Source organism: Pelecanus crispus, chromosome 10 (genome assembly GCF_030463565.1).
Source record: "Pelecanus crispus isolate bPelCri1 chromosome 10, bPelCri1.pri, whole genome shotgun sequence".
NCBI lineage: Eukaryota > Metazoa > Chordata > Aves > Pelecaniformes > Pelecanidae > Pelecanus > Pelecanus crispus.
The window spans coordinates 16,131,429-16,158,622 of NC_134652.1; the positions used below are offsets into that span (position 1 = coordinate 16,131,429).

The window sequence follows — 27,194 nt, forward strand, 5'->3', positions numbered from 1 at the left end:
AAAAGCAGTGCGCGGGCACTGTTGTGACAAGTTTGTACAAGCACTTAGCTAGAGCTCAACTGAGTCTTTCTTTTCAGTTATTTAGTCGTTGAGTCACAGGGGATTAAAGGCTGAAGACAGAAAAAAGCTTTTAGGTCACTTCTCCCTCACCATTCCAGGTAACACAGACGAGTTTAGCCACAGTATGTTTTCCAGGCTTTTGTCTGTTTAATTGGGTTTATTACGTATGTTACTTCTTCTGGAAAGCAGTTATGTTATTGTATGGGCCTGATTGCAGAAAAAAGTGTGAAGAAAAGTATCTGTTGTCTTCTCAAACAAACAAAACAAGGGGAGATAGTTCCGTGCTTTATTTTTACTTCTCTTTTGTATCCTGTCTCTCCTCAAGACAATAGAGTCTAACTGGCGGTGTGGAAGGCACAGTTTACAGAGGATCCACTGCCGAAGTGAGACAAGCAAAGGGGTTTATTGTTTACAGTATGATGATCAGAAGATAGTAAGTGGCCTACGAGACAATACTATTAAGGTGAGAATGTCCAAAATGGCATACTAATGGCATGCAGTGTCTATGCCATGAATAGTGGCGTCCTAATTTCAGCGACACCTACTCAACCTCTTGTTAGTAACCTAGTCTTCTCCTTCCTCCACCTCACACCTGCACAGCATGTATGCGTCTTTTATCTGGCAAGAGGGACCCTGTTTTCTTGCAGACAGACTTCACTAGCAGAGTTTTTTGTCCATCAGCAATTACAGGCTGTGTAATTACTGTGCCCTGTACCCTGATGAGAGGGGTAAAACCAGTGTTCATAGTAAAGCCGGTAATATCAAAGATGTTAATGTATTGCACCAAAGAGACTGTAGAATTCTCTACAGATGCCACTAAAGATGTTCTAACTGCACTATGGATGATGTGTTGTAGTAAAAAACCAGACTAGTGAAACCAGTAAGTGCTGAAAGATGAAAACCTTACTGAACTGTCTGGTTTTGAATGTTTGCTATCTTAGATCTGGGATAAGAATACATTAGAATGCAAGCGAATTCTCACCGGCCACACGGGTTCTGTCCTGTGCCTCCAGTACGATGAACGGGTGATCATTACTGGATCTTCGGACTCAACAGTCAGGTGTGTGCTTGTGATTTGGAGCTTTCTGTTTGCCTCTAAGATTTTAGCCTTGCAAGCTGCTGAAATGATCTTTTCTTAAATGTATGCTGCTCAATCAGTTCTGTGAAGTAGTTCAGCATATTTGTTCAGGAGTGTACTGTCCTTGTTTATCAGATTGTCCATGCAAATGGCTGTCAAGGAGAAATGAGAACCTAAGCAAAGGCCAGTCAAGGTCAAGATGACTTAGGAAGGCCATCTGGCATTTCACCAAGGTCTTGCATGTTTTGACACTCCCTGAGAATGTTTTAAATTCTCCCTGAGAGTAACTTTTAAAAAGTTGGTTGAAGTTTTCGAAGCAAGTTTAAAGGCTTAGTCATCCATTCTCACTTAATTTTAACAAAAGATGTATGACTAGATCTCCTGTCTAGCATGATGTTTCTTTTCATTCGGTCTTTCTAACCTTGCTTTCCTTCCAGTCTCCAGCAAAAGGCTGGACACCTCAAGTCAGCACTTGTAGTGCATGTTGCGCAGATGTGAAGTCCACTAGACATAGTGCAGGATCCCAGAGAATCTAAGACCTGCAGTGTAAATACAGGCACACATGACTTAGTGAATTGCAATATGAACTTGGATGTGAAGGAGCAAGTCTGTCTTCTCCATGTTATTATATATTCCCTTCTTGTCAGAGTACAAACAATGCCCATGCAGTGAAGTTACAGACAACGAAAAGCTGTGTCAGTGGCCTTTTCTGAAGCTATTAGCATGTGTTCCTATGGCTGCAAGCTCCTCATGGTTATCACTGTGCTTGCATGTAAACTACCACTTTTAAGCTAATAACCATTATATTTAGTTCCTGACATGTGATGCATGCAGTCTTGTGGTGCTGTTAGATTCTGGGGTCCTGTCATTAGTAGGAATCCAGAATTTCAGCAACACTGCCTGCTTGGAGACGGTGTGGGAACTGCACTGTGCTAAACAGATTGCAAAAGGAGAGGCTGATTTCTGTAACAAGCACTATCATCTTCCATATCAGGCCAGGCAGGCCAAATTGCAGACTGGCTACTTGCCCAGAAATACTTTGTTTCCCACTGTATCTATAAATGTTTGTGCAGACCCCAGGGGCACATAGGATGCATCACTTTTATCCTTGGGTCTCCTCAGGAAGAGGGGCTTCATCCAATAGACAGTACAGATGGGCTCTTAATGCTTCTGAGATCTCAGGGATGCACTTGTCCAAAGAAGTCAGTAGGTCTCCAGCTCCTGTTCAGTTTGGCAACCCTGTCTGCAAACTGCTCGTATGTTAATGGCTCACGTCTTCAGTCTGTGGGTTTTTCTCCTTTGCATTTTGTAATTGGAATGTAGTTTTCTTTCTCATTTATAGTCCATAAGTTGATGCACTTCAGCCTCCATAAGTTAGAAAATAAGACATTAGAAGTCTTTCTCACATCTTGCTGCTTGCCTTATTGGCAGAGGAAAGTTTTAACTTCTGCAATGTCTGATGTGCCTGATGATAACAACCATTTTCTGCTCTCACGTAGTGTATCTGGGATACAGGTGTGATAGTGCCAAAAGAAATCTCTTTATGGAGGGTAAAAGAAGTTTGCCAACAGAATAGCCCAAAATAAACATTTTTAAGGCTTAAAACCTTCATTTCAAGTCCTAGAAGTTCTGTACGAAGCCTTTGTCTAACTTTGATCTTAAATTATCTTTCAGCTGAAACAGTTGGTTCCAATAACATTAAATTGACATAAATGCTCTGTCTTAATTTGGGTATTCAGCACATTCCTGGAATGTAGCTGTGTACCAGATGCACTGCAGGGTAAATGCAATTCGTGGTGCAACTTGTGGCAATTACTTATATTTGTTTGAAAAGCATTATCTTGTCTTCTGCTTCTGTGTAAATTATCCTTTGAGTTGGTAGTCCTGTGAGAGAGGGCAAAAATTAAACCTGTCACTGAACTTGCTTCTCCACAGGTCGTGATTAAGTACTCATTGACTGGAAATGGAGTGTGTGGTAGGCTGACACAACCAGGAAACGTCAGTCTTTAAAGCCATCAATCTCATACCTTTCCTCAGCACTAAATTCCCTTAATTAAAGAACGCTTTTTTCCTGGCTGGGTTATTTTTATGGTGTTAACTGCATTGCAGGGTTTTTGGCTGCTGGACTGTCTCGATGTATGCATGATCAACAGGTTTATATAATACATCCTTTAATGAACTATTCAATAGAAGTAGATATAACTTGTGGTGTTTGCTTCTCTAATATTGCTAGGGAGTCAATTACCTCTCCCCATCCTTCTCTCACTCTGCAAAAAATCCACGGTACAGTTTTTTAACTCTCTTCTCTCTGGTTTGAAATGTGAAACTGCAGGGTGTGGGACGTGAATGCAGGCGAGATGCTGAATACACTGATTCACCACTGCGAAGCAGTACTGCACCTCCGCTTCAATAACGGCATGATGGTGACGTGTTCCAAAGACCGTTCCATTGCTGTGTGGGACATGGCTTCACCAACAGACATCACCCTGAGGAGGGTGCTAGTAGGGCACCGAGCTGCTGTCAACGTAGTGGACTTTGATGACAAGTACATTGTATCAGCATCAGGTGACAGAACTATAAAGGTGAGGTGTTTCAGAGGCTTTTTATTTGCAGCACTGGGGTATTTAATAACCAAGAACAGTGACCGGACAGGGAAGATCATCCTTGGCAGTTATTACACAGATCTTCCTTTAGAAGCAATGTCCTTCCTGCTGCTCATTTCCACTCATCCCTCCTCTGTTGAGCTTGCACAACTTGTTTACAGAGCTGTATGGCAAATCAGATCCAGGTACAGATGCAGTTGAAAAAGGACTTTTTTCTCTGTGTTCTTTTTCGACTTGACCACTTCCATAATCTGTTTCGGCATCAGTCATTCGAACAGTTGTCAGAGGGCAGCATGGGGGCAAAAGTGAAGGTGAGTGGATAGGAGTCACTTAAGTGTTACTGCTATGATCCCAATCTGCAACATTAAAACTGAGGAAAATCGAGATCCTGTGTAGACTAAATCATAGCCTGAGACTGCTGAAGTCTGATTTTGGAAGCTAATTCTCATATACAGTGTGGCAAAAATCTTCTGTGTACAGTGACCCAAGCTGGCAACAGTTGCAGACTATAGTCACAAGTCATCAGAGGGGTAATTTTCCCAGTCTTAATGATAGCATCTTCAATTAAGAGCATTCTGGATGTACCTATATATCATACAGATACCAGCTTTTGTTAGTCTCTTCTTATAATTTTGTCTCTGTGTGGTTCCCTCCCCCCTTCCTGTCACAGGTATGGAACACTAGTACCTGCGAATTTGTGCGCACCTTAAATGGCCACAAACGAGGCATTGCATGTCTGCAGTACAGAGACAGGCTAGTAGTGAGCGGCTCTTCAGATAATACTATCAGGTGAGAGACACACTCCCCATCGCAGAGTTCTGTGCAAGCACGTTGTCTCTGATTCCCTGGGATGTGCAGAGGTTAGGCAACTGAAGTGCTCTGTACTCTTGCCGTCTTTGAAATATGCTTTCTTTGGTGTAGAACATTGGGAACTACTGGGAAGAGATATTAGAAGCCTGTTTTACTGTGTTGTCTTTCATCCTCTATATCTCAAGAGTCCCATACTAATCAACAAGTTGCATTGCTCTGAGAATTCTGGTGTATGAAAGAGCTGGCAAGTACCACTTTCTGTGATGTCCTCTTGTGATATTTTAATTGGGCTATGTGTCTAGTTAAAGGGGTCAGATTTGCAGTAAGAGGCATTTAATCCTCTGCAGAAATCCTCCTGGGCTCTTGCCAAACTCTTCTTGTGGTACTTGGCACCTGGTTAAGTTTGGAACAGCTGGTTCAGAGCATGAAGTTCAGTTTGCTGCCTTTTGCACTCCTCCAGCTGCCCTGATTGCAATCTGAGATTTAACTACTTCTGGTATCATGAGTCAGGATTTCTCCCTACATCCTGCAGCTGCTGGTAGAGGGATGTCCCACTGATCTTGGGGTGTACGGAGCAAGCTGGAACAGTAGTGCATGTAATGTAGGGAAATGGCTCTGTCGTGCAGACAGGAGTAAGAGCAGCCTCCCTTTTGTCTTTGTCATTGCTTTAAAGAATTGTCTGCCTTCCGATAAAACTTGAAAACTGGACAGTGTAAGCAGAAACCCTTCACTTTGCTTGTCAGTAATAATTTCTCCTTAGTGAGAATGATTCATGCTACTGTTTGCCTGTGGACTTTGCTTGCAACACACTGCCTCTCTCTGGTTTGCATTCTGTAGGAAAATGGTGGTCCTTTGGTTGACATCACCAGGTCATTGTGCCAGATTTTAGTATAGGGCTGTCCGAGAGCATGGCCAAGAGAGCTGGAACTTCTGTCTCTTATTCAGGGGCAAAAATATTACAAGCATTGCATAAGAGTAGCACCACTTACACCTAGTGAGAGCTCCTGCGCTTCAAATAGGAAAAGAATAACCCTCTGTAATTGTACTATGAAACTTGGTCTCAGAATTAGAGATAGTTAAATATTACAGCAGTTAGGGAAGGATCTAAAATACTACTTGCAATGCTAATAAAAATAAATGTCAAGACATTGATAACACTAAAGAGGAATACAGTTACCTTTATGCTTATATTGGACAAAATCCCTAGTTGATAGATAAATTGTGCTAGAATTTCAGGAATGCTGGCAGTGAATCTTAATGGAAGTCAGGTTTGGCAGCTGCGTGGGCAAGGCACAAGACTTACCTGGTCACATTGTTTTCTCCCAGCTGTTAGCAGAGTCAGTGGAAGGGTGATTAAGGAAGTGCCAGTTACTAAGTCATCTTTGTGGGTGGCTTGGTGTTTTGTATGTTTGATTTTAATCTACTGTAAAATGCCAGATGTTTTGTGTTGGCCTTTAGTAGAGGCTGCCTCCTGATACAGAATTTGAAGTTCATCATTCCTCAGTTGCAGGGAAGACTTTTCCAAAAGATGAATCTGTGATCTAGTTTTGCGACTGCAAACCTAAGGACATGTGAAGTAGCTGAGAAATCAGTGCCTGTCTTCTGTAGGGAGCCTCCATGTATAAAAATGATCTAGGTTTTGGTTTAGGCCAGAAATTTCACCAGTGTAAGAGGACACAGCTACATAGGCATTGCTATCATTGTGCCAATTTCCATCTGGTGGAAACTGGCCCATCAAGTTTAATCCAATCACTTCAGTGTCTTAGCCTCTAGGGCCAAAGTTCTTAATTGCTACAGACAAGCATGGCTAGAAAAAAAAAAAAAAAAAGAAAAAAAAGAATTTAGAGCAAGAAAATAGAATCATAGTACATCATCTTGGGTTAATTTTTAAACGAGTTGTTGTTTTGCATGTGTGTGTTCAGCCTCCAGTGTGTGCACACATGGGGATCTGATATTGGACTGTTTAGACAACAGCATTCTCTCTAAGAGATGGGGTTTCAGGCTCACCTGCCTTCTGTACATCTTCTAGCTCTGCCAAGACTTCAAGTGTGTTAAAGGCTGAGATAATTGCAGACCTCCCTCTACTTCCAGAAGTTCTTCCAAAGCTATAGGAAGGAAGAGTGGTAGTTTTTTTGACTGTGTACACTTTGTAGTGAATTTTTTTAGCTAGTTCTCAAGCCTTAAGAGTAGTTCTATTACTGTTTGGTCCTTTGACTATTTAAAGAAGTAGAAATTTGAGAAGGTTGTCAAATCCAGGAGGTACCCTTGGCACCAATTCTGCTAGGAGATTCTGCTCTTGCATAGCAGTTATACCTTTTGTACATGAAGGCTCATTCCCCACATGGCTAGGGACATGATCATCTCTTCTAATCCCATTCAGATTCAGGTAAAACCTTAAACTGGGACCTGAAAATACAGGCCTGAATTAGTGTGATGCAGCCTCCCAGAGCTGCTGGCAATCTCAGGATTGATGGCAAGGAATGGAAACACATGGCATGAAAGTTTCTGGCACAAGATTGCTCTTCAACTCTTTCTGCACCAGTTCATTTCTGGCTTTGTCTGTCATGTTTACAGTCCTTGAGAGACTTAATGCTCTCTGACCAGCCAGAGTGCCTTTGGCTGACCTTTGCCATGGAGTTGCTTGCTCTGACCTTGACTGGTCTGCTGGTACTCAAGTGAAAACTATTGGGATCTTCACAGATTCCTGAAGGATCAGCTTCACAGATCAAAGAATCACCTTGTGCTCCTCGTTGGCCTCAAACATGCGCATAGACAAATCCTTTCCCAGTTCTACAGTGACGAAAGAGTTCTGTTCATTCCTCTGTTGTCCAAAGTGAGAGCGGCTTGTTGTGGCAGGACAGCTGCAATCATTATCCACCAACCTTGGGCACACATCCACTGGATTTGGATTATTCCCTGAGGGATCTCAGGAGTAAAATGTGTGGGGACAATTTATCTCTTTTTTTTGTCTGTCTCTCAAGGAAAAGTGACCTGACCCCTCAGCAGTTGTGCTGCTTTGAGATGTGTCTACCCAGAGAAATTCCATGAACCACCCATATTTCTCACTGCTGTGAAGTTCATGTCAGTCTGAATGCTAATTGAATGAGCATTTAAGAACATTTGTGACTGCTTTCTTTCAGCTGTGTGTCAGGGAGCTGCAGCGGATACTGCTGTTAAAAGATTCCTGTATGAGCAGAGCATGAATCAGCCAGAGGTGGAACACCTCTAGACAACACATGTCGAAGAATTTCAGTTCTTGTAGGCAAACAATCTTTCTTTATCCATGGTAATTGGGAATTGTATCAAAGAGCTGACAAAAGTATGGAAAGCAAACAGACTTACATCGTAACTGTTTCAAGTGTTTCTTAAGTATTTTTCAAGGTAGTATGTAAGTGTAAAAAACAATGTATTTTAAATTATTCTCCATGCTAAAAATCCTTTACAAAGCCCAAAACTCTGGTATCTTTACAGTTGAGAGAAAAACACATTGCTGGGATACTGTGTATTCTTACTGGGATACTGTGTACTGATTTTGGTGCCAGAACTTTTTAAAAATACTGAATTATTAGAAACAGTTAGCAGAGAGCCACATGACTTATTTGAGAGCAAGGAGAAAATGCATTACAAAATAATAAACATAGAGTGCCCATTTTAGCTTATGCATAAGCTGCCTAGATTACAGAGTAAACATACCTTCAGTGGGAGAAATGACAAATGAAAAGGGCTTGTTAATTCTTGTATCTTTCACCAGTGTATTGATATCTTAATTTGTCTGATGATAGTCTCCAAATCAGAAATAGGCATGTAGGGGTACAGAAAGGGGCACAAGCCCTGTGAAGGTGATCTTACCAATTGGAACAAGCTGCAAAGGGGATTGGTAAGTCTCCCTCTCTTAATGTCTTAAAATCAAGGCAGGATACTTCTATGAAAAATCAACTTCAGTAAAATAAAGTTATGAGGCTCACTGTGAAGATAACTGGGAGATATCCTGTGTTATTAGAGCGGTAGATACTAGACACAACTGGTCTTAACATTTTTGGATCTCTGACTCATTTCCCATGTGATACTGTAACATAACAGGGTCATGCTGAAAAGCATGCATCTGCTTAACAGCAGGAAAAGGAGCGATGAATGTAGTTTGTTTCTTCTTTGTTGTTTCATCACAATCTTTATTTCCAAGTTTCTGTTAACTACAAGCAAAGACCAAATGTTTCATTGCAATGATCAGATATTAAAAAATTCTTAGTGCTTCTTCCTACTCTTTTCCAGGCTGTGGGATATTGAGTGTGGGGCATGTTTACGAGTACTGGAAGGCCATGAAGAGTTGGTGAGATGCATACGCTTTGATAACAAGAGGATAGTCAGCGGGGCATATGATGGGTGAGGCTGTCAGTGCAGTCAATACCTTGTATCTTCCTGTCTGTCTCAGTGTCTTACATCCCACTTTGCTGTATCTTCATTATAAATATTAGACTCCTTGTCTGCCATACCAAGAGGACCTTTTCATAGCCAGTAAATCAGGACCATGCTACAAAGTATACCTTTTTTCCATCTTTTGAATTTAGTCAGTGTGTTTCGATGTGTGTGGTCCAGTTCTTTAGCTTGTAAGAATATCTGACCAACTCAACATGAAACCTTTTCTAGCTGAACCACTGGTATGAACAGTCTTTCCCATCTGTGGTTATGTCTTCTGGACCATTTGCCATTACAGACTAGGTGTCTGCACTCAACATGTTTCTGTTAGTTATTACCACCTGCTTTTTAGGTGGTTTACTTTGTTGACAGCATATTTTTTCCTCCCATTAAGCTCTATAAGCTTTACAAAGGGGAAATGCAAGAACCAGGTCTCAAGAGCAGAAGGATTGCTGTAATTTTCTTTGAACTGTGTATTAGCTAAGCTGTACTAACAGTTGAATTTTTTTCTGTGAGCACTTGCTCTTTTCTGTTTAACAGAGACATGGTGTTTGTCTATTTTTTCACTACCAGGAAAATTAAAGTATGGGATCTTGTGGCTGCTTTGGATCCCCGTGCTCCAGCAGGGACCCTCTGCTTGCGAACCCTTGTGGTAAGAGCTTTTGGTAGGGGTGGTGAAGGGGGCAGGAAGGCGTGCTTGATCAGGGCTATCTTGAGGCATGAAAACTCAAGTCATTTTAACCCCAGTCTGCAGGATCTAGAAATCATTTCTAGGGGTCTGGCTTCTTTGGATGTCCAATTTTTTTTTTAATATGGCAAGCTATAAGGCATTAAAAATTAGAACCTGTGGAGGTTTAATTCACTTTTTAACAGTTTTGTTCTGTGATTTGAAGTTAGTAACTAAACCTATTTTTGAGGCTTGTCCTTCTTGGAATCAATGTGGCAGTGGGTTTACTTTAACCCATGTTTACCTGATGACGTAGTAGTACATTGTCTGAATTGTTGACATGAAATTTCTTAAAGAAAAGTAGTACATTCCAAATTTGAGGAACAAGAACAAAAACACCCTTGGGATTGCTTTTAGCTGGCTTTTGGGTGTTTAAGGAAAGAGAAGGTAAGGACTGGAACAGACAGTGAAATTGCATCATCCTTAAAGAGGAGCTACTACTTTCATGCTGTCCAATGATACTTAGTGCAGGTCTGATGATGGTGTGATTAAAATGTCATTGTGTGAGTGTTAACAGCATTCACAGTCATGACTAGCAGTGGCTCTGCACCAGTCTTAGAATAATATGGGAAGGTTGTGAGAAAAATGCCAGTACAGCCAAAGCCGTGGGATGGTTCCTAGAAGCATTCCTCCGTGACATTCATCCCAAAAAACTTGTACCATTGCTGCTCTGACAGCACTTGCCGTGGGGATAAAGGAAGATTTCAATCTAGTACCAAATTCTTATTGAAAAAGAAGTACTAAGTTTGTTTAATTTTTAGACAATAAATATTTGGGCAGTGTTGGAGTTGGTATATGTTGACCTTTTCCTGCTGTGGCACATGACTGTAGTCTGTGCTCTAAACCAAGATCATACCAAGGCTGTCTGATTCTCTAAAAGTGTGGTTACCTCTCACCAGTTGAGCTGTGCTAGCTGACCTTCTACACACTCATCGTCCACCTGAATTGCTACTGTTGCTGTGGATTTCGCTAAAGTATTTTACTTCACATTTGGTGCAGGCTGTGGGGGTTACTGTGACTCAGCTGACAGGCAGTAGATCATTAAGCCATGCTAACTCTTTTCCAATCATGTATTTGGACCATAAGCTGCAGAGTAAGAGTCTGTGAGAGCCTTGGATGCCTGCAGGTATTATGTTGAAAAACCTTCTTGTTAGCCAAATAGAACTGCAAATAGTTTCATGGCTGAAATCCAGAAAAATCCTTTGTCATCAGCCACCCAGTTGCACACTGTGGAACAGCTCTGTGCTCATGAGCACATATCCTGAGAGTCTGAGACTTCAGCTTGGTATTAGCAGCGTTCCTGCTCCAGCCTGAGACAAATGTGTGCCTAGTAACCTGTAGACTTAATTTAACTGGTGTGATTTCCTCTGCATTTTCCAGCAGTGGACAGCCAAAGTGCCCCAGCTAATTATATTATAAATCAGAAGCGGTGGGATGGAAACACTATAGGAATCTCAACACATGGATACTCATAAATCCCCATTTGATAGCAATGGAGGGGGCCAGGGGGGGCGGGGGGGGCACAGAGGAGGCTGTTGTGGTGCTTTTAGGACTTTTCATGTTTATGACAACAGGGCGTCCTTATACCCGCTTACCCATCGTTCGCTTTTTTTTTCCTCTTCCCTCGGCCTCCAAAATTAAACCTGGCTGCACAATGAACATCGTGAGTCTCCTGCTGCTCGTGTTCAATTTTCAAACAGTAGGAGGAAAGTGCACAGATAACAAATGCTCGCTGCATGCCAGGTCCCTTCCAGTTTTGTCTTCCGTTAGCTGGAACAGCGGCCACATGAATTTGACAGAAGCATTCCAGGCACAGAATAAGCACACAGTTCAGCTTTCCTTATGAGGTTCAGGTCCTTGTGGCCTCAACATAGGGTGTGCAGTCTGCTTATTGCCACTGCAACGGCAAAGGGCAGGCGCTGTGTGGAACTTATAGAGCAACCTTACTTAGCCTACAGTGACTGGGAGAAAAAAGGGAGTTTTGGAAACAGGCTTTGGAAGTGCCTCTCTCTCTCGGCATCTCTGTGAGCAGCCCCTCAGTGAATCTGACTGCCGTAGTGATATTTTTTAGCAAAAAACTTAGTTTACTTCACTGCTACATCACAGACTTTGGAAAAACATTTCTCTTTGGAATAGGTGGGAAGATAGAAACCCATAAGGTGTTTTTAAGACAAATGTGAGTTATGGTTAGAAGATCAGAAAGGTTCCAATGACTGGACCTTTTTTCAAATTTATCTTAAAAATAGAATCTGACTTTGTGTGTGTGTATTTTCAGTTAATTTTAATTTTTAAATGCTGAGTTTCATTTTAAAGCAGCTCTTCTGCTTTGCAAACTGAGCTGTATTTTTGTAGTCCTGTACCATAAAACAGAGGCTTCCCATTTAGTAGCTAACAATTATCTTTTGTCTAAATATTTGAGAAACCTGTGTTTTCAGTACTACAATATTTAAAGCATGTTTTTTTGCTGACCCTAGGCCCCTTATGACATATGAGCACTAAAGAGAAATATGTATTAATAGAGGAGATGGGGCTCATTCTACTTGCATGGTTTCTGTTCCCTTCTGACTGAGGAGGCCACTGCTCTTGCAGCAGTGTAAGCACCAAGAAAAAGTAGGCAACACAAAAGGGAAAGCATAGTGGATTTGCTCTGTGATATCCAGGATCTTGCCGTTACCTCCTGTTAATTACAGTCTGAACTCTTGCCAAATCGTCATGCCATTTCCACTCAGCCTCAGAGCAGAATGCAAACTGCCTGTAAAGAATGCCCTTTCTAGTTCATATTTTTAGAACTGCTTAAGAGGAATTATTACCGTGTTACTGGACTTTACAACAGGCTCCTTAGTGTCTTCCAGTATTAAGCTCTTTCCTCTTCAGCAGTGGCAATGGTGCCAAGTCTTGAATGCAAAGTTCTCATCTCTGCCCCCATAACCTACTGCATCTGGGAATGCTGTGATTTTGGGAAAGAGTTTCACCATGGAACGAGGAAGACAGTGCTCCTGTCAGCCTTGCCAGACTGAATTGTGTGGTGGAGGGAGCTTGGTTTGTTCTGCACAGTGCGTGTCCAATATTGGGATTTAAGGAGTAGTGGGATAGCTGTAATGTAAACTTCCTGCGAGCCAAGTACTCAGATATGGCAAACCCTTTTCACTGAAAGAGAGCTTAATTTACACTATGTAGTGGTGATACGCAGTGTGTCGTGTGAGGTTTACTGAGAAATTAATGTAACACTAGAATCGAAGCTCAAGTTCATCTTCCCCGCTCCATCCCAGCTGACAGCAAGTTTGTGAAGTAACATGCTGTGTCTCCCACTTGCATTTAGGAGCATTCTGGAAGAGTCTTTCGACTTCAGTTTGATGAGTTCCAGATCGTCAGCAGCTCACATGATGACACCATCCTCATCTGGGATTTTCTGAATGACCCAGCTGCACAAGCAGAATCCACTCGTTCCCCATCCAGAACGTACACCTACATCTCAAGATAAATAACACTACACTGTACCTCACACTCGCACAGGTAAAAAAAAAAAATTAAAAATAAAAAAGAGGCTCCAAGGTGACACTGGATGTAGTACAAGCATGCTGCTTGAATAACTAGCTGGGTCTATCGATATTTCTCATCTTGGTTGGACAGTAATTACAGTGTCCTGTAAAAGGACAGGAATGGTTTTCATACCTTAGATTAGAGACTTTATTTTAGGATTTGTGGCATGTGGTGCCTGTGAGTTGCCCTGAAGAACTCCTCCTCCTCTGTCCATCATCATCAATAATTAAATCAGCTATCACTGCTGTCCAGAAGGAAGAGGGTTTCTGCAGAGTGAGTAGAGCAGCTGCTGCCTAACAAGGGGATGCAGATGGCCTGACCCTGGGCAGTTGTCACCAGGCAGGAGGGTTTTGCCAAGAAGCGTCAGCTTTATTCCCTCCCTCTGAAGTGGTGACCATTCTCCTCGCTCTGCAGCAAGCTGATTCAAGAGAACAGTTTGGCTAGGGGAGGAGACACTGAGGCACAAGCCCAGGCAAATTAAATCGAGATGCATCAATGTGCAAAATCATTTACTGATAGGGCCTAGCCCTCATTCTCTCTAGCACAGCATGGGTGTTAAATTGTTCATGTCAGAGCCTGGCTGGCTTGCTCGTCACCTTACCCTTTTGTCTTGGCCAACAGTGTGGGGAAGACATAATGTTTCATATATTTGGGTCAGTTGTAGAGTGGATTTGATGTTGATGTATATGAGTGGGGTGGGATAGCATGATTGACCACTTTGATGGGTACATGCACCGTTACTGTTAGTAGCTTGAGAAAAATGGCAGAAGAGCTGACAGGCTTCTGCCAGGGGGGTGTCCATAGTGACATTTTCCCATGAAAATGCTCTGTCATGGGGCACATCCTGTATCTTGTTTGATTGGTAAATATACAGTGATGCTCTAGAGCTGTCAGATCAGCTATCTTGATTTTCTCAAACACTCTGGTCAATTAGATGTTCTTTTAAATCATTAAAAGGTTTAGTATGAATGGGTTTGTTTGGTTTGTTTTGTTTTTTGTTCCCAGGACTCATGTAAGCTGCAGTATTTAAATTATCTGCCAATGCCAGGACAAAAGAACTATCCACGTAACCAATACTTGCTGAAGAGAGAGGCTCTCAGACTTGTTTCTGGAACAAAGTTGGCATGCGGTTGATCTCAGACAGGGTCTACTCAGCGCGGCTGACTGCTAAAGTGCTGCTATATCAGAAGATGACTTTTATCTTTCATGAACAGTTAACATTTTTAAACTTTCCCACCCCTTTTGTCCCTTGTCCCCCTCTTCCCATTCACTCCTCTTCCCTGTTCCCTGTTTGGTTCCCCTCCAAACCCAGTCACAGATGTCCTATGAATATATTTAAGATGTTGCCAGAATGTGTTGCTTTGCTGTTAAGCAGAAGACTTATAGCCACAGTGCACCCTGCTGAGAGAGTCATTTCAGGGTAGGTGGGAGGGTGGGTGGGAAGGAGGCTGCTACTCTCAGACTGAAATAATATCCATTGCTAGGCCTTTGAAAAAGCATTCAGCTCTGAAGAGCAACAGAAACACTTCTAACAGCCAGACCAGCATGCCCCTCCCATCCCAACTTCCCTGCGGCTTTTGGCTGTTCTGACTGCAGACCTATTTTTTGTGGAGAGGACCCTTGAAATTTGACTATTATGAGCCAAATCCATCTCTTTCCTCTCCTGCCTGCTCTGCTAACCCTTTGGAAGCTGGATGTGTATTGTAGTCTCCCTTAACATCTGCTTGGCTGGGGAATGCTAGTCAATGAAAAGTTAAACTCTCTTCTGCCAAAGTCCCAAGCATGATGGACTGGGGCTGAGATCCCGTCCACCCTGGCCGCCGCTGAAACATTGGCGCAGGGCAATATTTCACTAGCAAAGGGATTGTCTTGTACCATCTTCTTCCTGCTGTTCTCCCTGAAGACAGTGTGTTGCTGATGGCTTACGAATCATTCTGTAAATTGGAGGAAGTTCGAGGCTGGGGTAAGGAGAAAAGCTGGACATCGCTCCTTTCTTTCCATTCCTTCTCCCCTCAGAGAGGCTGTAGCTGGCTGCTGGAAGAGAGAGCTGCTAAAAACCTTGTGGAGCTCTCAAGACTGAGCCACCCTAGAGTGGAGACACTACACAAACACTCTGGCCATGACAATAAGAATTTGCTCACATGAGCATCAGTGGGGCAAAGTCCCATGGTGATGGCAGATGGGTAAAACGAGTATGGCCCTGAGTACAGTCAGTACAGTTAGCAGTGGCTCCAGGCCAGTTCTGCAGCATTTCTGGGGCTGGCCTTGCTAGAAAGCCTTCAGGGGGAGAGCCTTTGGTGTGCTTCTCTAACCTACATGCATACTGCATTGTGGTTTAGGGACACAGGCTGATTGGTCCCTTTGCTGATAGCTGAGCTGGATCTTTGCTTTCTAGCTGAGGCTTTTGCAAATAGCCTTGTTTAGAAGATCAAAATAGCCCTGAGGAGGAGGTACATGAGAAACAATTCTGCATGTCTCTGAACTAGACAGAGAGGTCTGGGGGAAAACAGCTGTTTTTACAGAACTGGAAGGAATTGCAGCAGGCCTGCATTTGGATCAGGAAAGACTGTAAAGCAGTCCCTGGCCATTCCAGGTTTGGGCCCAGATATTCCACTGTAGGTCTTGAATAACCCCCACTGCCTTAGTGGGGAGTTGCTCCAATCCTACAGTAGGAAATCGGGCCCTTCGTCTCTGGGCTGGAGGGGTTTTAAACAGGCTTTGTTAAAACCCTCTAAACTTGGAACCTGGCAGATGGGAATTTTTTTTTAAGCTACTCTCATCAACTTCACTTTGCTGGGGAAGCAGTTGCATTGTTTCTAATTGCTTGGGATGTGCTTTTTCCACCAAGGAAATTTTGCAAGGAGCTGGGCCAAGAGTCCCCAAAGAGCAGTCCAGAGGGCTTAAATCATTTTGGTGACAGCTAAGACAGACAAGAAGGTGATTGAGTTATGGAGGAAGGGAAAGCTGGTGCTTGGGGAGTACCTAGTGCAGTTCCAGAAGCACGTGGGCAGCAGTGTTGAGCAGTCAGCTCCCTGTATTTTTCATTGAGCCTAGAGACTACATCGGTTCTAAAGAGCATCTCAAAGCATGTGGTGACACTCCTGTTTTCTGTTTGAACTATTACTGTAAAAGAGTCAAACAGGTTAACAACTCAACTCTGTTCAGGTAACACTGACAGGTAACCTTTGCAGAGTCATAGAAGTTCTGAGTCACAATGGTAAGTTCATCTGCAAGTAATTTTGGCACTACTTTTAAGTCTAAGAAGGCTAGTTTGGATTTCAGGCAGCTCTACATATCAGGCATACTGCAGTCCCAAAGCCAAAGTGGGACAGGAGCAGAGAGAATCAAAGTTTACATCCCAGGCTTTGCTGAGTTGAAGTTCTGAGTCTTATTCTTAATGTAATTTGAACACTGTTCCTCTAAGTTCAGTTATTACAAGGTCTGCAGCATGGTTACCTATCAGCAGGGGTTTATATGACCTTGGCTGCAGAATTAGTAGTTATTTTCCTCAGTTTGGCCATCCTCTGTCTTTTACATTTAGGTTATTGTAGAAAACAATGATCTATTACTCCAGCTTCTGAAGGCTGCAGAACTTCCTAATATTGTAATTACATCTTTGTGGGCAATACCTGCAAGGATGCATTTTATTTTGCTAGTTGAGAGAATTTGGGAGAACCGGAAGACTGGCTGGCCAAACACAGAGACACCATCATTGCAGATTGTCCTTGGTTGTCATAGCCCTGCTGCTCCATGCTGCTATTCTGTAACTTCTAAGCAGTGTTGGGTCCTCAAGTGGTACCATAGTTTGAACTCTGCTACATAGAGCTGTTTAAGGTACAGTTAGTGAGCAACAGCTGAAATCCGTTTTTGGCACATGGTAAGAATGATGTCTTGCCCTCAAGAAGGGACTGTGTCTAGGTACTTCATACAGAACCGCAGAAGGGTGAGGATTCCTACCCCACTCCCTGAATTGTACAGATTTTCTGATAGCTAAGAAGGAAACTGAAGTTAACTGATCTAACTTGAACTTGAAACTGCCACAGCCTGACATTTGGTGGTGTTTGTTGTGCACCCAGGGAGGAGCAATCTGGTAAGTAGATCTCCCAATGTCAGCAGAAAGTGGCTTTTTCAAACGTCCCCCCCGTAGGATATGTGTGCGTGTGTGTGTGAGTGTGCAAGAGTGCATGTGAGAGAGAGGTTTCAGCATGAACTGGATGGATAATCCCTCAGCCAGGTTGGAGTAATTGCAGAGTTTATAATGAAAAGAACTAGAACGTGTCTGCTGAAAGGAGATAAAAAAGGGCTGGAAGTGTCTGTGGGCTTTAAGTGTTGCACATTGCTTTGAAATGAAATTAAATACCTCTGCTGCGTAGAGATTGGCACTTCTCCCACAAGTAGGAAGCTCACACTAGCCTTCCCCCTTGGACTATGGGATGGAAAGTATTGGAGGTGTGGGACATTCAGAGCAGGACAATCCATTATGGCCACACCGTCTCCTGCTTGTGACTCCTTTGCAATAGGGCACAGTTTTGCTGCAAATATTTCTCATCCTCAGAGGAATACAGCTTGCTTTAAAATATGCAAATAGAAAATGGCATGAAGGAATTTGCAGCGAGAAAACTTCTGCGGCTGTCTCCTGGAGCAGCTCCCTCGGCTCCCTGTTAACGTTCAGGGACAGACACATCCGCTGTTAGAATGGAAGGATTCAGGTGACAAGTTGAGAAGTCTGTGATCATCGGAAGCATTGAAATGCTTTACACTTGTTTCTAAACTGGAAGCTGACTCGGACCACCATGCTCTATCTACCCGCCACCTGCTCCTGCTCCAAAGGATCCTTTTTTCTTTTTCTTAATTTTTTTTGAACACTGAAAAAGCTGGAAAGTATCATGTGCATTTCTCCACTCCCAGGTATGTTTCCTGCCCCTGCCACATGTTCCTTTCTCAGTCTGAGCAGAGCTCCAGGCTTGGTTCTGAGTTTTTTGGCATCCCAGCTCTGATGGGAAGCGCATGTCCAGGTTGGGCTCTTAGCCTAACTTTGTTAGCTTCCTTTAACACCATTTTAGACCTGCCTTTTGTGGCTGATGATTCCTAAATTCGCCTGGGGGGGGAGCGCAATATTTGTGTTTGATAAATCACAAATACTAGCAGCTCTTCCTAGCTAGAGAAGTGGATGGGAAGGAGCAGCCAGCCTTCCTACTGCAGGCTTGTTCTGAATCGTGGGAGGAAAAGGAGGGGACAGCCCAAGTGGTTGGAAGCTGGGAGGGGGTGCGGGGATGGAGATGGATCTCTACAGAAGCGGGGACAATGCTGAAAATAGATGTCTTAGCTTGTGTAGTTGACTCAGAAGAACAGAGGTTTTCTATGAGAACATCAAGAGTCATGAGGAGGTAATCAAGTAAGGCCTCCAACTATTGAACTTGTCAGTTAATGCCCCTTTTAGGTTGTGCTGGGGGCATGAGGAGAAAGGGATGGTCTAAACTACACTTGCCAAGAGAAGAATGAACTTTGCCAGGGTCTCCAAGTGGCATGCATGATGCATCTGACGTGCTGAGCCTTGCCCTACTGTTGTTCCCCCCGAAGCAATAAGCAGCAGCTTCCCAGAAGGAGGGGGGAACAGCACGTGACCCAGCTGTCCCCAAAGGAGGTCTCCATATGAAATCCCTCCGTCCTCCTGCTGGTAAATCTCTACTGGATTGACTGGCATGAGGGGGCCACAGTCTTTCTGTCCTCACTTTTAATTCAGAGACTCACAGAAGCAGCAGGTCCCTTGGGTGTGTTCCTTCTCCACAACCCCAGCAGTGGGCTGAGAGGAGCAGCTACCCTGCTGAGGCTGAGCATTTGGCTTCCCCTCCTTTCCCCCTCACCCCAATTTTTTTTTCAAATGAGGTGTAGCCAAACTACTGGCAAATTCCCAAAGCATCTCTCCCAGGGTGAGCCTTGGCATGCTGCCGGAATAACTCATCTTTTGTCCTGTCAGAAAACTTTTCCCATGACTTTGTGCTTGTGCCCAAAGACCACTGGGCTTCCACATTAGTTGTCCAGCGGATATCCCATGGCAGCTGGCAACATTGGTTAATCCTTAGTGATGTTAAACTGATATTCTCAAAATCACAGGGATGCTGATGTACAACAAGCTCTTTAGATATTGTAGCCAACTCCTAAATAGGTCCCTTTCTTTAATAAATATTCTATCATCCTAAAAGATACCCTGATTTCTGCTCAAGCAGGAGCCAAGTACAGCTGTGGCCAGAAAATCAGTATGAAATACCAGTCTTCAGCACAGAGCAGCTCTGCTCATGGCTGTATGATGAATAACAATTTGTTGCCTTTACAGGCAAAGTGTTTTAATCTGCTGGCTCTTGAGCACTGGTTTACATCTGAGCAAAGCTCCATGTGCAGGAGGAAGGCAGGCCAGCCTGTCCCAGGCTATTTGCAGTGGCTTTTACAAGGAGCTAGCTGTGAGAATTTTTTGGCAATTCAATGTGAAAATCTGGACCTGCTTTTGAGCGTAAAACTTTGCTTTCAGCTACTTTGTCTTTATCGTGCGAGGCATTGCAGGGCTCAGCCTAGCCACAGTTTTAGCATGGCAGAAAAATAATGTGGACCTCAGCAAAGTGTGACAGATCCCGTTTCTCCCAGTCATTTTACATCACTACCTTTAGGAGAGCTGCATGCCTGCCAGACCAGCCTATGCTGCATTATTCCTGCCTGCTCAGGCCAAAGTGGGTGTGGAAGTGGGAGAGGTGAGAAAGAACATGGTTTCTCCAGAGTTTTCTGTTTGTTACTCTGCTATATTTGTTATCTGGATTCTTAAGTAATGAGTGCTTTGAATTTTGTGATTATGTTACGGTGATGTGTAGTTAATGTACTAATGTTCACTTGAGCTAGGATCATGGTAACAGTGTGGTTTGTTTTGTTTTTTTTTTTTAACTGTTCAGAAAATAACTTAAATACAAATACAAAGATTAAGCTGTGAACCTCTCCTGTTTTCCTTTTGGGGTGAAGGACACTGTCAAAATGTCAAGCCTGTATCTTCCTCAAGCCCCATGTGTGTGAGTCACACTTCTGCTACACGTGCACGGTACATGACATTTGCAGCGCGAACACCTGGACCTCCTGTGGCCGTAAGGTGGACAGCTTTGCCCCAAGGCCTGGGTAGGTGCAGCTTCACAGGACACACGGAGTCTGCGGCAGCCAGTCCCGCTTCAGAGCTGCCGCTCATTGATGAATGCAGCATAAAAGACTGCTCTGGCAGTTGGAAGAGACACCTATTCCTAAAACCACAGCATACTTTTTAATTAACAAACTCTCCATTCATAGCTGATGGCCTCTGGCTGGGGCAAATGAGTCCGCCCTGTAAGCCAGAGAATGGATGTGACTGACACAGAAGAGCCGGAGCCATCCTGCCCATTAAAAAAGTGGGGGGGAGAAGCTATAAAGACTTTGTGTTTTTCTGGGTACTGTTGCAAGTTCCTGGTAGGAGAAGCACAAATTTGTTTTATAAGCTAATCAGAATCCTGCTGTTCAATAATGAGTGAGTAATTGACATATCGCAGCACCACCACGCAGCTCCATGGCTGGGGATGCTGTCATGTTTACGGCTCGCCCAAATTTTAATGCAAGCACCCTTGCCCTCAGAATACCTTTATCTTAAAAACGCTCCTCGGATAGCAGCCTTGGATCTTTCCGTTTTACTTAACAGCCCCTTTTAAAACAAAGGCCACCGCAGTTTTTAAGATCCTGACTCCTAGGGTGGTCAGAAAACAAACAAACCCTGTGCTCCCGCTGTCTCTCTCCCTGCTGGCTCCATTCTTGGGAGCCAGCGGGGGACTGGAGATTGCGAAGGCTCCTGCTTTTCTGAAGCGCTGGGAGCAGGATTCCTGTCTCTTCCAATCCCCATCTCTCCTTGTGACAGGGTTCCCAGCAGCTGTGTGCTTTGTTTGGCAAAGGTTTGGGGTTTTATGTATAAATATATTTACACCACTTCAACCTTTTCAGTTCCCTCCCTGCTCTTTCCTCCCATCGGATAATAGATTTGGAAGAAGAATTGCAGTGACAGGCTTCATCCATCGTTTTGGGTCAGTCTGTAACGCAGAATGCAGCTTGAATTAAACAACCTGTGACTGCCAGCACACACAAATGAGACCCCTTACCTTTCGTACTCACAGTCCTGGGTCTCTGTGTGTACCCAAACAACACACATACTACCCAGTTCTATGAAACAGGTTCTCCTTGTGGGTTATTTCTAGTTGTTCCTTAGCTAGTCCTTCTCCTCCTTGTCCTTGCTGTTTAAAGATGAGGATCAGAGTATTTATTCCAGTTTTCTAGGACTGGGGCAGTGCTGTGCTGCAGGGCACAGGCTGGAAAACTTCTCTCAGGAATTCTGGCATCGCATCCAAAAACTCAAGTACTAAAGAGAGTCTTTGAGAAAGAAAAGCAATCTCAATTGTAAATTTCCACTGGAAAAGAATGAACACCAGACAGCTTATCTTAAATAGATTCAGTGGTTAATTACCCTTTCTGTTTAAAAATGTGTGCCTTATTTCCACTTCAAATGAAGGAGGAAAGTAATGTTTACCATAGCTTCAAATTAACAGCATTTGATCAACCTACAGCTTTAAAATTAAATCTTCTGTTGTGGGGTTTTTTATTATATTATATTATATTATATTATATTATATACATGCTTTAAATAGTACAGTAGGCTAGTTTTTGGAAAGGGGAAATTGGCCAATTTAGACCCGCTAGGCTAGAATGAATGTAATTCTTAGAAAAAAATGTTTAGGATTAATTCAGCGGTTGGGTGGTGCTGTGTCAGCTTGCAGAGGGTTACGATGGCTAGGATGGCGAGCTCTTGGAGGTGGCAGCGTGGCGGGGGAAACAAAAGCCCTGAGCGAATAGATGTGCTCTAGTGCTGCCATTCATTTCTGCGGGCGAGCTGTCCCGCTGCCCTAGCAGCCCCTGGGGTATGGGCTGCGCCTGGCTCCGGCAATGTCCGGGCCCGTTGTTCAAAGGCCGTGTGTGGCAGGGTAAGATGCTATTCCTGGGCTTGAGAGCCTGGTGCTCTGTCTGTACAGCTGTGCCTGCAGACAATTTCTCTTTTCCAAGTGCTCAAGCTGCTTCACAGCCAATGCACACACCGCCCAGGACACTGTCCCAGGAGGAAAGTACCTGCGCTGCTGGAGGAGAAGACTAGCAGAGGAAAATAAGATCCTGCTTGTGCTAACTATCCCATGCGAATCCAATATAATGGGCTGCAGCCATCTGAGGTCTCAGCCTGCCCCCTTTGCTGGCTGATCCTTCCTCGGCAGTATGGCTGAGGATGTCTGATGGACAGGGAGGTGATGCCCTTCTAGCAAGCTCCCAGCAGTGCATGTGTGTGATACACCAGCCACTTTGCTTTGCCCTAAGAGCTCAGATTCGTTATATCCCCAAGTGATACTCTTTGTTTCTCATCGTTGTTGTCTTCCCATCCTGAGCTTTGTCTCCAAAATGCTTTGCTGATGTGCACCTGGCTGGTAGGAGCAGCTAGGAATCTCCAAACCAGCAGGGAGGTAGCTGAGCTGTGGGGCTGATCTGCCAGGGACCACTGAAGTTGTATAAGGAATATGACCAGGAAAACCTGGGCTTGAAAAGGTCTCACCTGTACAGGTAAAAGTAGCCTTCCCACAGCTGGAGAACAGAGTCAGATGGGCGTTCCGGTGCAACAAGGCAGAGACAGCAGCCTGAACCGTGCTTTCACTAGGGACACTGCTGATTTTCTTCTGGAGGCTGCTGTGGTTTGCAGGAACTGAAGCCCCTGGTTAACATCACACAGCTGATGTGTCCAAAACTCCCTGTCCCATGCCAAAAGCACCCTGCTGACATTTACAAAGGCAGATCAAAGAAGGCTTCTCGTCCAAGGGGGCAGCGAGGCGGGGAGGCTGCCGGACCATCTCTGTTTCTGCAGTGTCAACTCCGAAAGGGCAGCGCCGGCAAACTGCTCTGACCTTTCAAGCTGCAGAGATGTCTGTGAGCGGCTCTGCCTGCTGCGCCCGTGCTGCCGAGTTCCCTCTTCTCCAGCACAGGGAAAGGGGTCGGTGGGTACTAAGCAATGCATCTTCTTGCCTATGTTTATTTGAGCTGCTTATTGCTTCCTTGTGGATTTTGTTCTAGTTTGGACTAGATGGTGCTGCACAAACACCAAGAGGCAGCACTGAAGACCATGTCCTCTCCGAGGGATTTCCATCTCGTCTTGGAAAAGGGGATGGACCCTCCCACTCAGTCTTCCCCACTGCCACATTTCCCAGTCCTGCAGAAATCCTCATACCATTTTTTTGCGAGTGTTTTATGTCTTTGGTGTGGGGTCCCACATGGCTGGTTCGTGGCTGCCAGTGCCTGGCCTTGGGGAGCTGGGCAGGGAGGCAGGCAACACCATGTGCTCTGCCATTGCAGCAGGGCTGGCTCTGTCCACCCCCTCCACACAAGCTCCTCGGGGCAGGATGAATCCTGCCTCTTCCCACACCATGGGCAGCTGGGTTCTGCTGGGACCCTGCACAGCACCATGCCGTCAGCCCAGAGGAAGCCCTCAGGAGAGCATGGGGCTCCCAACAGCACCTCCATCCTCCTGGCCTTGGCAAATGCTGTCACTGTGCAGGATGCGTGCTGGGACCGGCTCTTCTTGCTGCTCTGCCTCTCCAGGTCCTCCTGAGTTTTTTTGCGTGCCCCAGGCACTGTGTGTGCAATGCCTCAAGGAGAGGAGGTGCATGAGCGTCCTGAGCCAGGGACAGCCCCAGTGCTGCATGTGGGGACCAGGCCAGCAGCGAGGCAAGAGCGGGATGGGAGCTCCTGGGAGTGACAGCGGGAGAGGATGAGGGTGGTTTGTGGGCTTACAGCTGCTTTCCCAGCCAAGGGGGATGTTTTAGCTGGGGGGTCCTTGAACGGAGGCAGGGGAGGAATGGGGATGCCTGTAAATTGCAGGGACGAGCTCCCTGGCAGCACAGAGCAGCGGGTGTTTCTTGCTGGCACTTGTCTCCATCTTACCGCATGCCACTGTCACCAGGTCAGGTCACAGGAGTGTCTTCAATTAACCCAGCTCCCTGGTGACCCTTAATTAGCACCCCAGGCTTTCCTCCTCCTCCTCCTCTTCTCCCTTCCTCCCCCAGCACATGTTTCTCACCTGTACATCTGCTGCTAAACCTCTGCTCCCGGCATCCAAACCACTGTTGGGAACCGGTGGCAGTAACCCAGATTTACCCCCTAAATCACGGCAGAGGCCACCCCCCTGGCTAGGAGCAGCATCCTGAGGATGTCCCTGCTTGGTCCCGGCATCAGGCTGTGTGGCGGGAGGGGGCTGTGGCTGCGGCCAAGCACTGGACAGGTAAGGGCTTCAGTGCAGAGGGGCTGGGAAGCTCCAGGAGGGTTTTTAGGTGGGTACTTGCTGGGATGGCTCAGGATGGGGGAGAGATGGCTGCTGCTGCTTCCTCCTCTCCCTGTGGCAGACACCGCTGGACTGGGCACATTTAACCCTCCAGGTGCTGGTCCCATAGTCAAGCTATGTACCTGGATGACCAGAGTGGGAACATAGCTGCGGGACACAGCGTGACCTGGCTTATTGTACTGTCCTGAGGGTTTGCTGCTTTGCTTTGTCTTAGCACAGGGCTTCGGGTGAGTCCTGGGGGTGTTTAGGGCTGCGCCACAGCACTGCAAGTGCTTTGGGCATGGCTGGTACCCGCAGGCTGCATGTCCTCCTCCTGCCAGGTCATCTCACCATGGGCACATCTGATAAATGGATCTTCATCCTGCTGCTCTGGGAATGAAACAGGACCATCCCCTGGAGGACCGTGGCTCCCTGCAGGTCTCCCTGCACCGTGGCCCTGTCACTGAGGTCTCTGCAGCCGCCCAGCACACCCGCACAAAGGTAAAGGCGATGCCCCAATTGAGACATGGAGAAACCGAGTCTGAGCAAGACAGAGGAGCTCTTGAGCAGGTGCCTGCCCTGGGAAAAGCTGAACACCGGCAGGCACGGAAGGGCTCCTGGTGGGGGGAGAGGGCACGGTGCTTTTGGGGAGAGCCGGAGGCTCATGTGGAGGGAGGAGACAGGAGCTGGAGCATCCTGCGTGGGAGGACGAGGCGCCCTGGCTCTCCCTCACCCGAGACAGCCCGGCTGGGGTTGGGCACGGCAGGCCCGGAGGTGCCCGTGCCCACGGGGCTCTCCCAGCCCTGCTCCTCTGCCCCCGTCCCCGTGGGACCCCTCCCGAGGTGGGGCCAGCCAGCCGGGGCTTGTCCCTTTTAAGGCCTTGGAGCTGATGTTGCCAGCCGTGGCTTAGTGGGGTCCCCATCCTTTCAACTGGCTGTTTGGCAAATTAAGAGCTTGCTATTAGTCTGCTAATTAAAGGCACTTCATTAGCAGCAGGGGAGGCAGCTCCTGGCCGCAGCAAAATTGGATTCCTCTGAGCCGCCGTGAGCTGAGTCTCTCCTCTCTGGGGCTGGGGGCTGTGCCCCTCCGTGTCCGGGGAAGGCAGCTGCCCTGCGCCATGGCCGTGTGGGTGCCAGCCCTCCTACCCGAGTGGCAGAGGATGGGGCACATCTGCCCCACACGTCTGGCAGGGTGGGAGAGGGGCCGGGGGGTGCAGGGGGTGTTGGGTGGTGTGGGGCCACCCCCTCGCCCCCAGCCTCGGGGGTGATGCAGGGATGCTGCCCTGCTTACGCTCCCCGGGGCCACCCCTGTTTGGAGGGGACATGCGGGGGCTCTCAGCGGTGGCAGAGCATCACATCGGTAGTCCAGCTGTCCCCAGGCCTGGCCATAGCCCCTCAGCGGGCTGGGCAGCCCCGAGGTGCCGGCCTGCCTCTGCCCCTGCCCCCGGCGACGGGGGGAGGCCCCCGGACTCCTCCTCCGGCCGCTCAGGCGCCTCCACTGAGCCCCGGGGGCACCCAGGCTGCCTGCCCTGCCCTGCCCTGCCTTCCCTCCCCTTCCCTCTCCCCCTCCTTCTTGCATCTAAAAATGGGAGACACGAGCCAGGCCGCCGGACCGGGGCTGCCTTCTTCCCCCCACCCTCCTCCGCCCTCCGCCCGCTCCAGCTGCAGCCTCGCCCCGACGGTCGGGAAAGGGACCCCGCAGCCCGGCGGGGACATCACTGGGGTGAGCTCCCTGCGGGCTGGGGGGGGGCTGCCCCCTCCCCGCTCCCCGTCTGCCCCACGGCGTCCCGTGCCCCCCCAGCCCCTGGCCTGACATCCCCCCCTTTCCCAGCTCGGGATTCCTGGTGGGATTAGCGGGGATTTGCTGTGCGTGAGCCGGGAGCTGCTGGGTGCTACGGATCCGGCTACCGTGCTGGGGGGGCTGCGGGAAGGGCCGGGCTCTGGGTGCTGGGACACGGGGCTGCTCCCGGGGGATGCAGGCTCACCCCGCACCCCGCCTCAGCCCTGTCGCTGTGGGGCCGTGGGATGCTTATTGCTCCGGGGGAGATGGCCGGGTGCAGCACCCCGGGGTGCCCCTGTGGCTGGAGGGTGCCCTGAATGCCTCTTGGGTCTTGCTGGGCGCCCCAATCCCGGGGTGGGCTGGTCTCAATCCCCCCGGGCCGGGTCGGGGCTGCAGGTTGTCCCTCCGCAGCCATCTGCTCCCTGCAGCGAGGTCCCCCCTGCAGCTGGAGCAGGTGACAGAGGTGCTGGTGGGGGCGAGGGTTTAGGAGGTTGGGTGCATGTGGCATTTTGGGAGAGCTGGGACCTGCCGCAGGGAACTGCACCTTTCAGTAGCACTGGGCCTCCCAGGCAGAGAAGTAGGCATATGGGGCAGCTCGCAGCAGTGCCGTTTGGGTGGTCCCATCTAAGGGAGGGGACGGGTGTCTCTCCGCCTGCCCCTTTCTGCCCATTGCCCCCTTCCAGCCCTGGGGCAGGGGTGCCTGGGGCAGGCAGCCGGGACAGGCAGCCTGAGCTGGGCACCACCGGGGTAAAGCCTCATGGCACAGCCACGGGGAAGCTGGATCAG

General features: G+C 46.8%; 2 protein-coding genes across 5 annotated transcripts in view; one reads left to right on the forward strand and one right to left on the reverse strand.

Moving 5' to 3' along the window:
• The window catches only part of BTRC (beta-transducin repeat containing E3 ubiquitin protein ligase), a 118,192-nt gene extending 103,548 nt beyond the window's left edge, over positions 1-14,644 (forward strand). For all 4 annotated transcript variants that reach the window (XM_075717349.1, XM_075717347.1, XM_075717346.1 and 1 more), the window contains 8 exons: positions 386-523; positions 1,002-1,120; positions 3,471-3,720; positions 4,412-4,530; positions 8,821-8,931; positions 9,538-9,616; positions 13,011-13,204; positions 14,237-14,644. In XM_075717349.1, the coding sequence (XP_075573464.1) occupies positions 386-523; positions 1,002-1,120; positions 3,471-3,720; positions 4,412-4,530; positions 8,821-8,931; positions 9,538-9,616; positions 13,011-13,172 (978 nt within the window). In that variant the 3' untranslated portion in view covers positions 13,173-13,204; positions 14,237-14,644. The remainder of the gene's footprint in view (positions 1-385; positions 524-1,001; positions 1,121-3,470; positions 3,721-4,411; positions 4,531-8,820; positions 8,932-9,537; positions 9,617-13,010; positions 13,205-14,236) is intronic.
• The window catches only part of OGA (O-GlcNAcase), a 457,590-nt gene that overhangs the window by 239,126 nt on the left and 191,270 nt on the right, over positions 1-27,194 (reverse strand). The window lies entirely within an intron of this gene.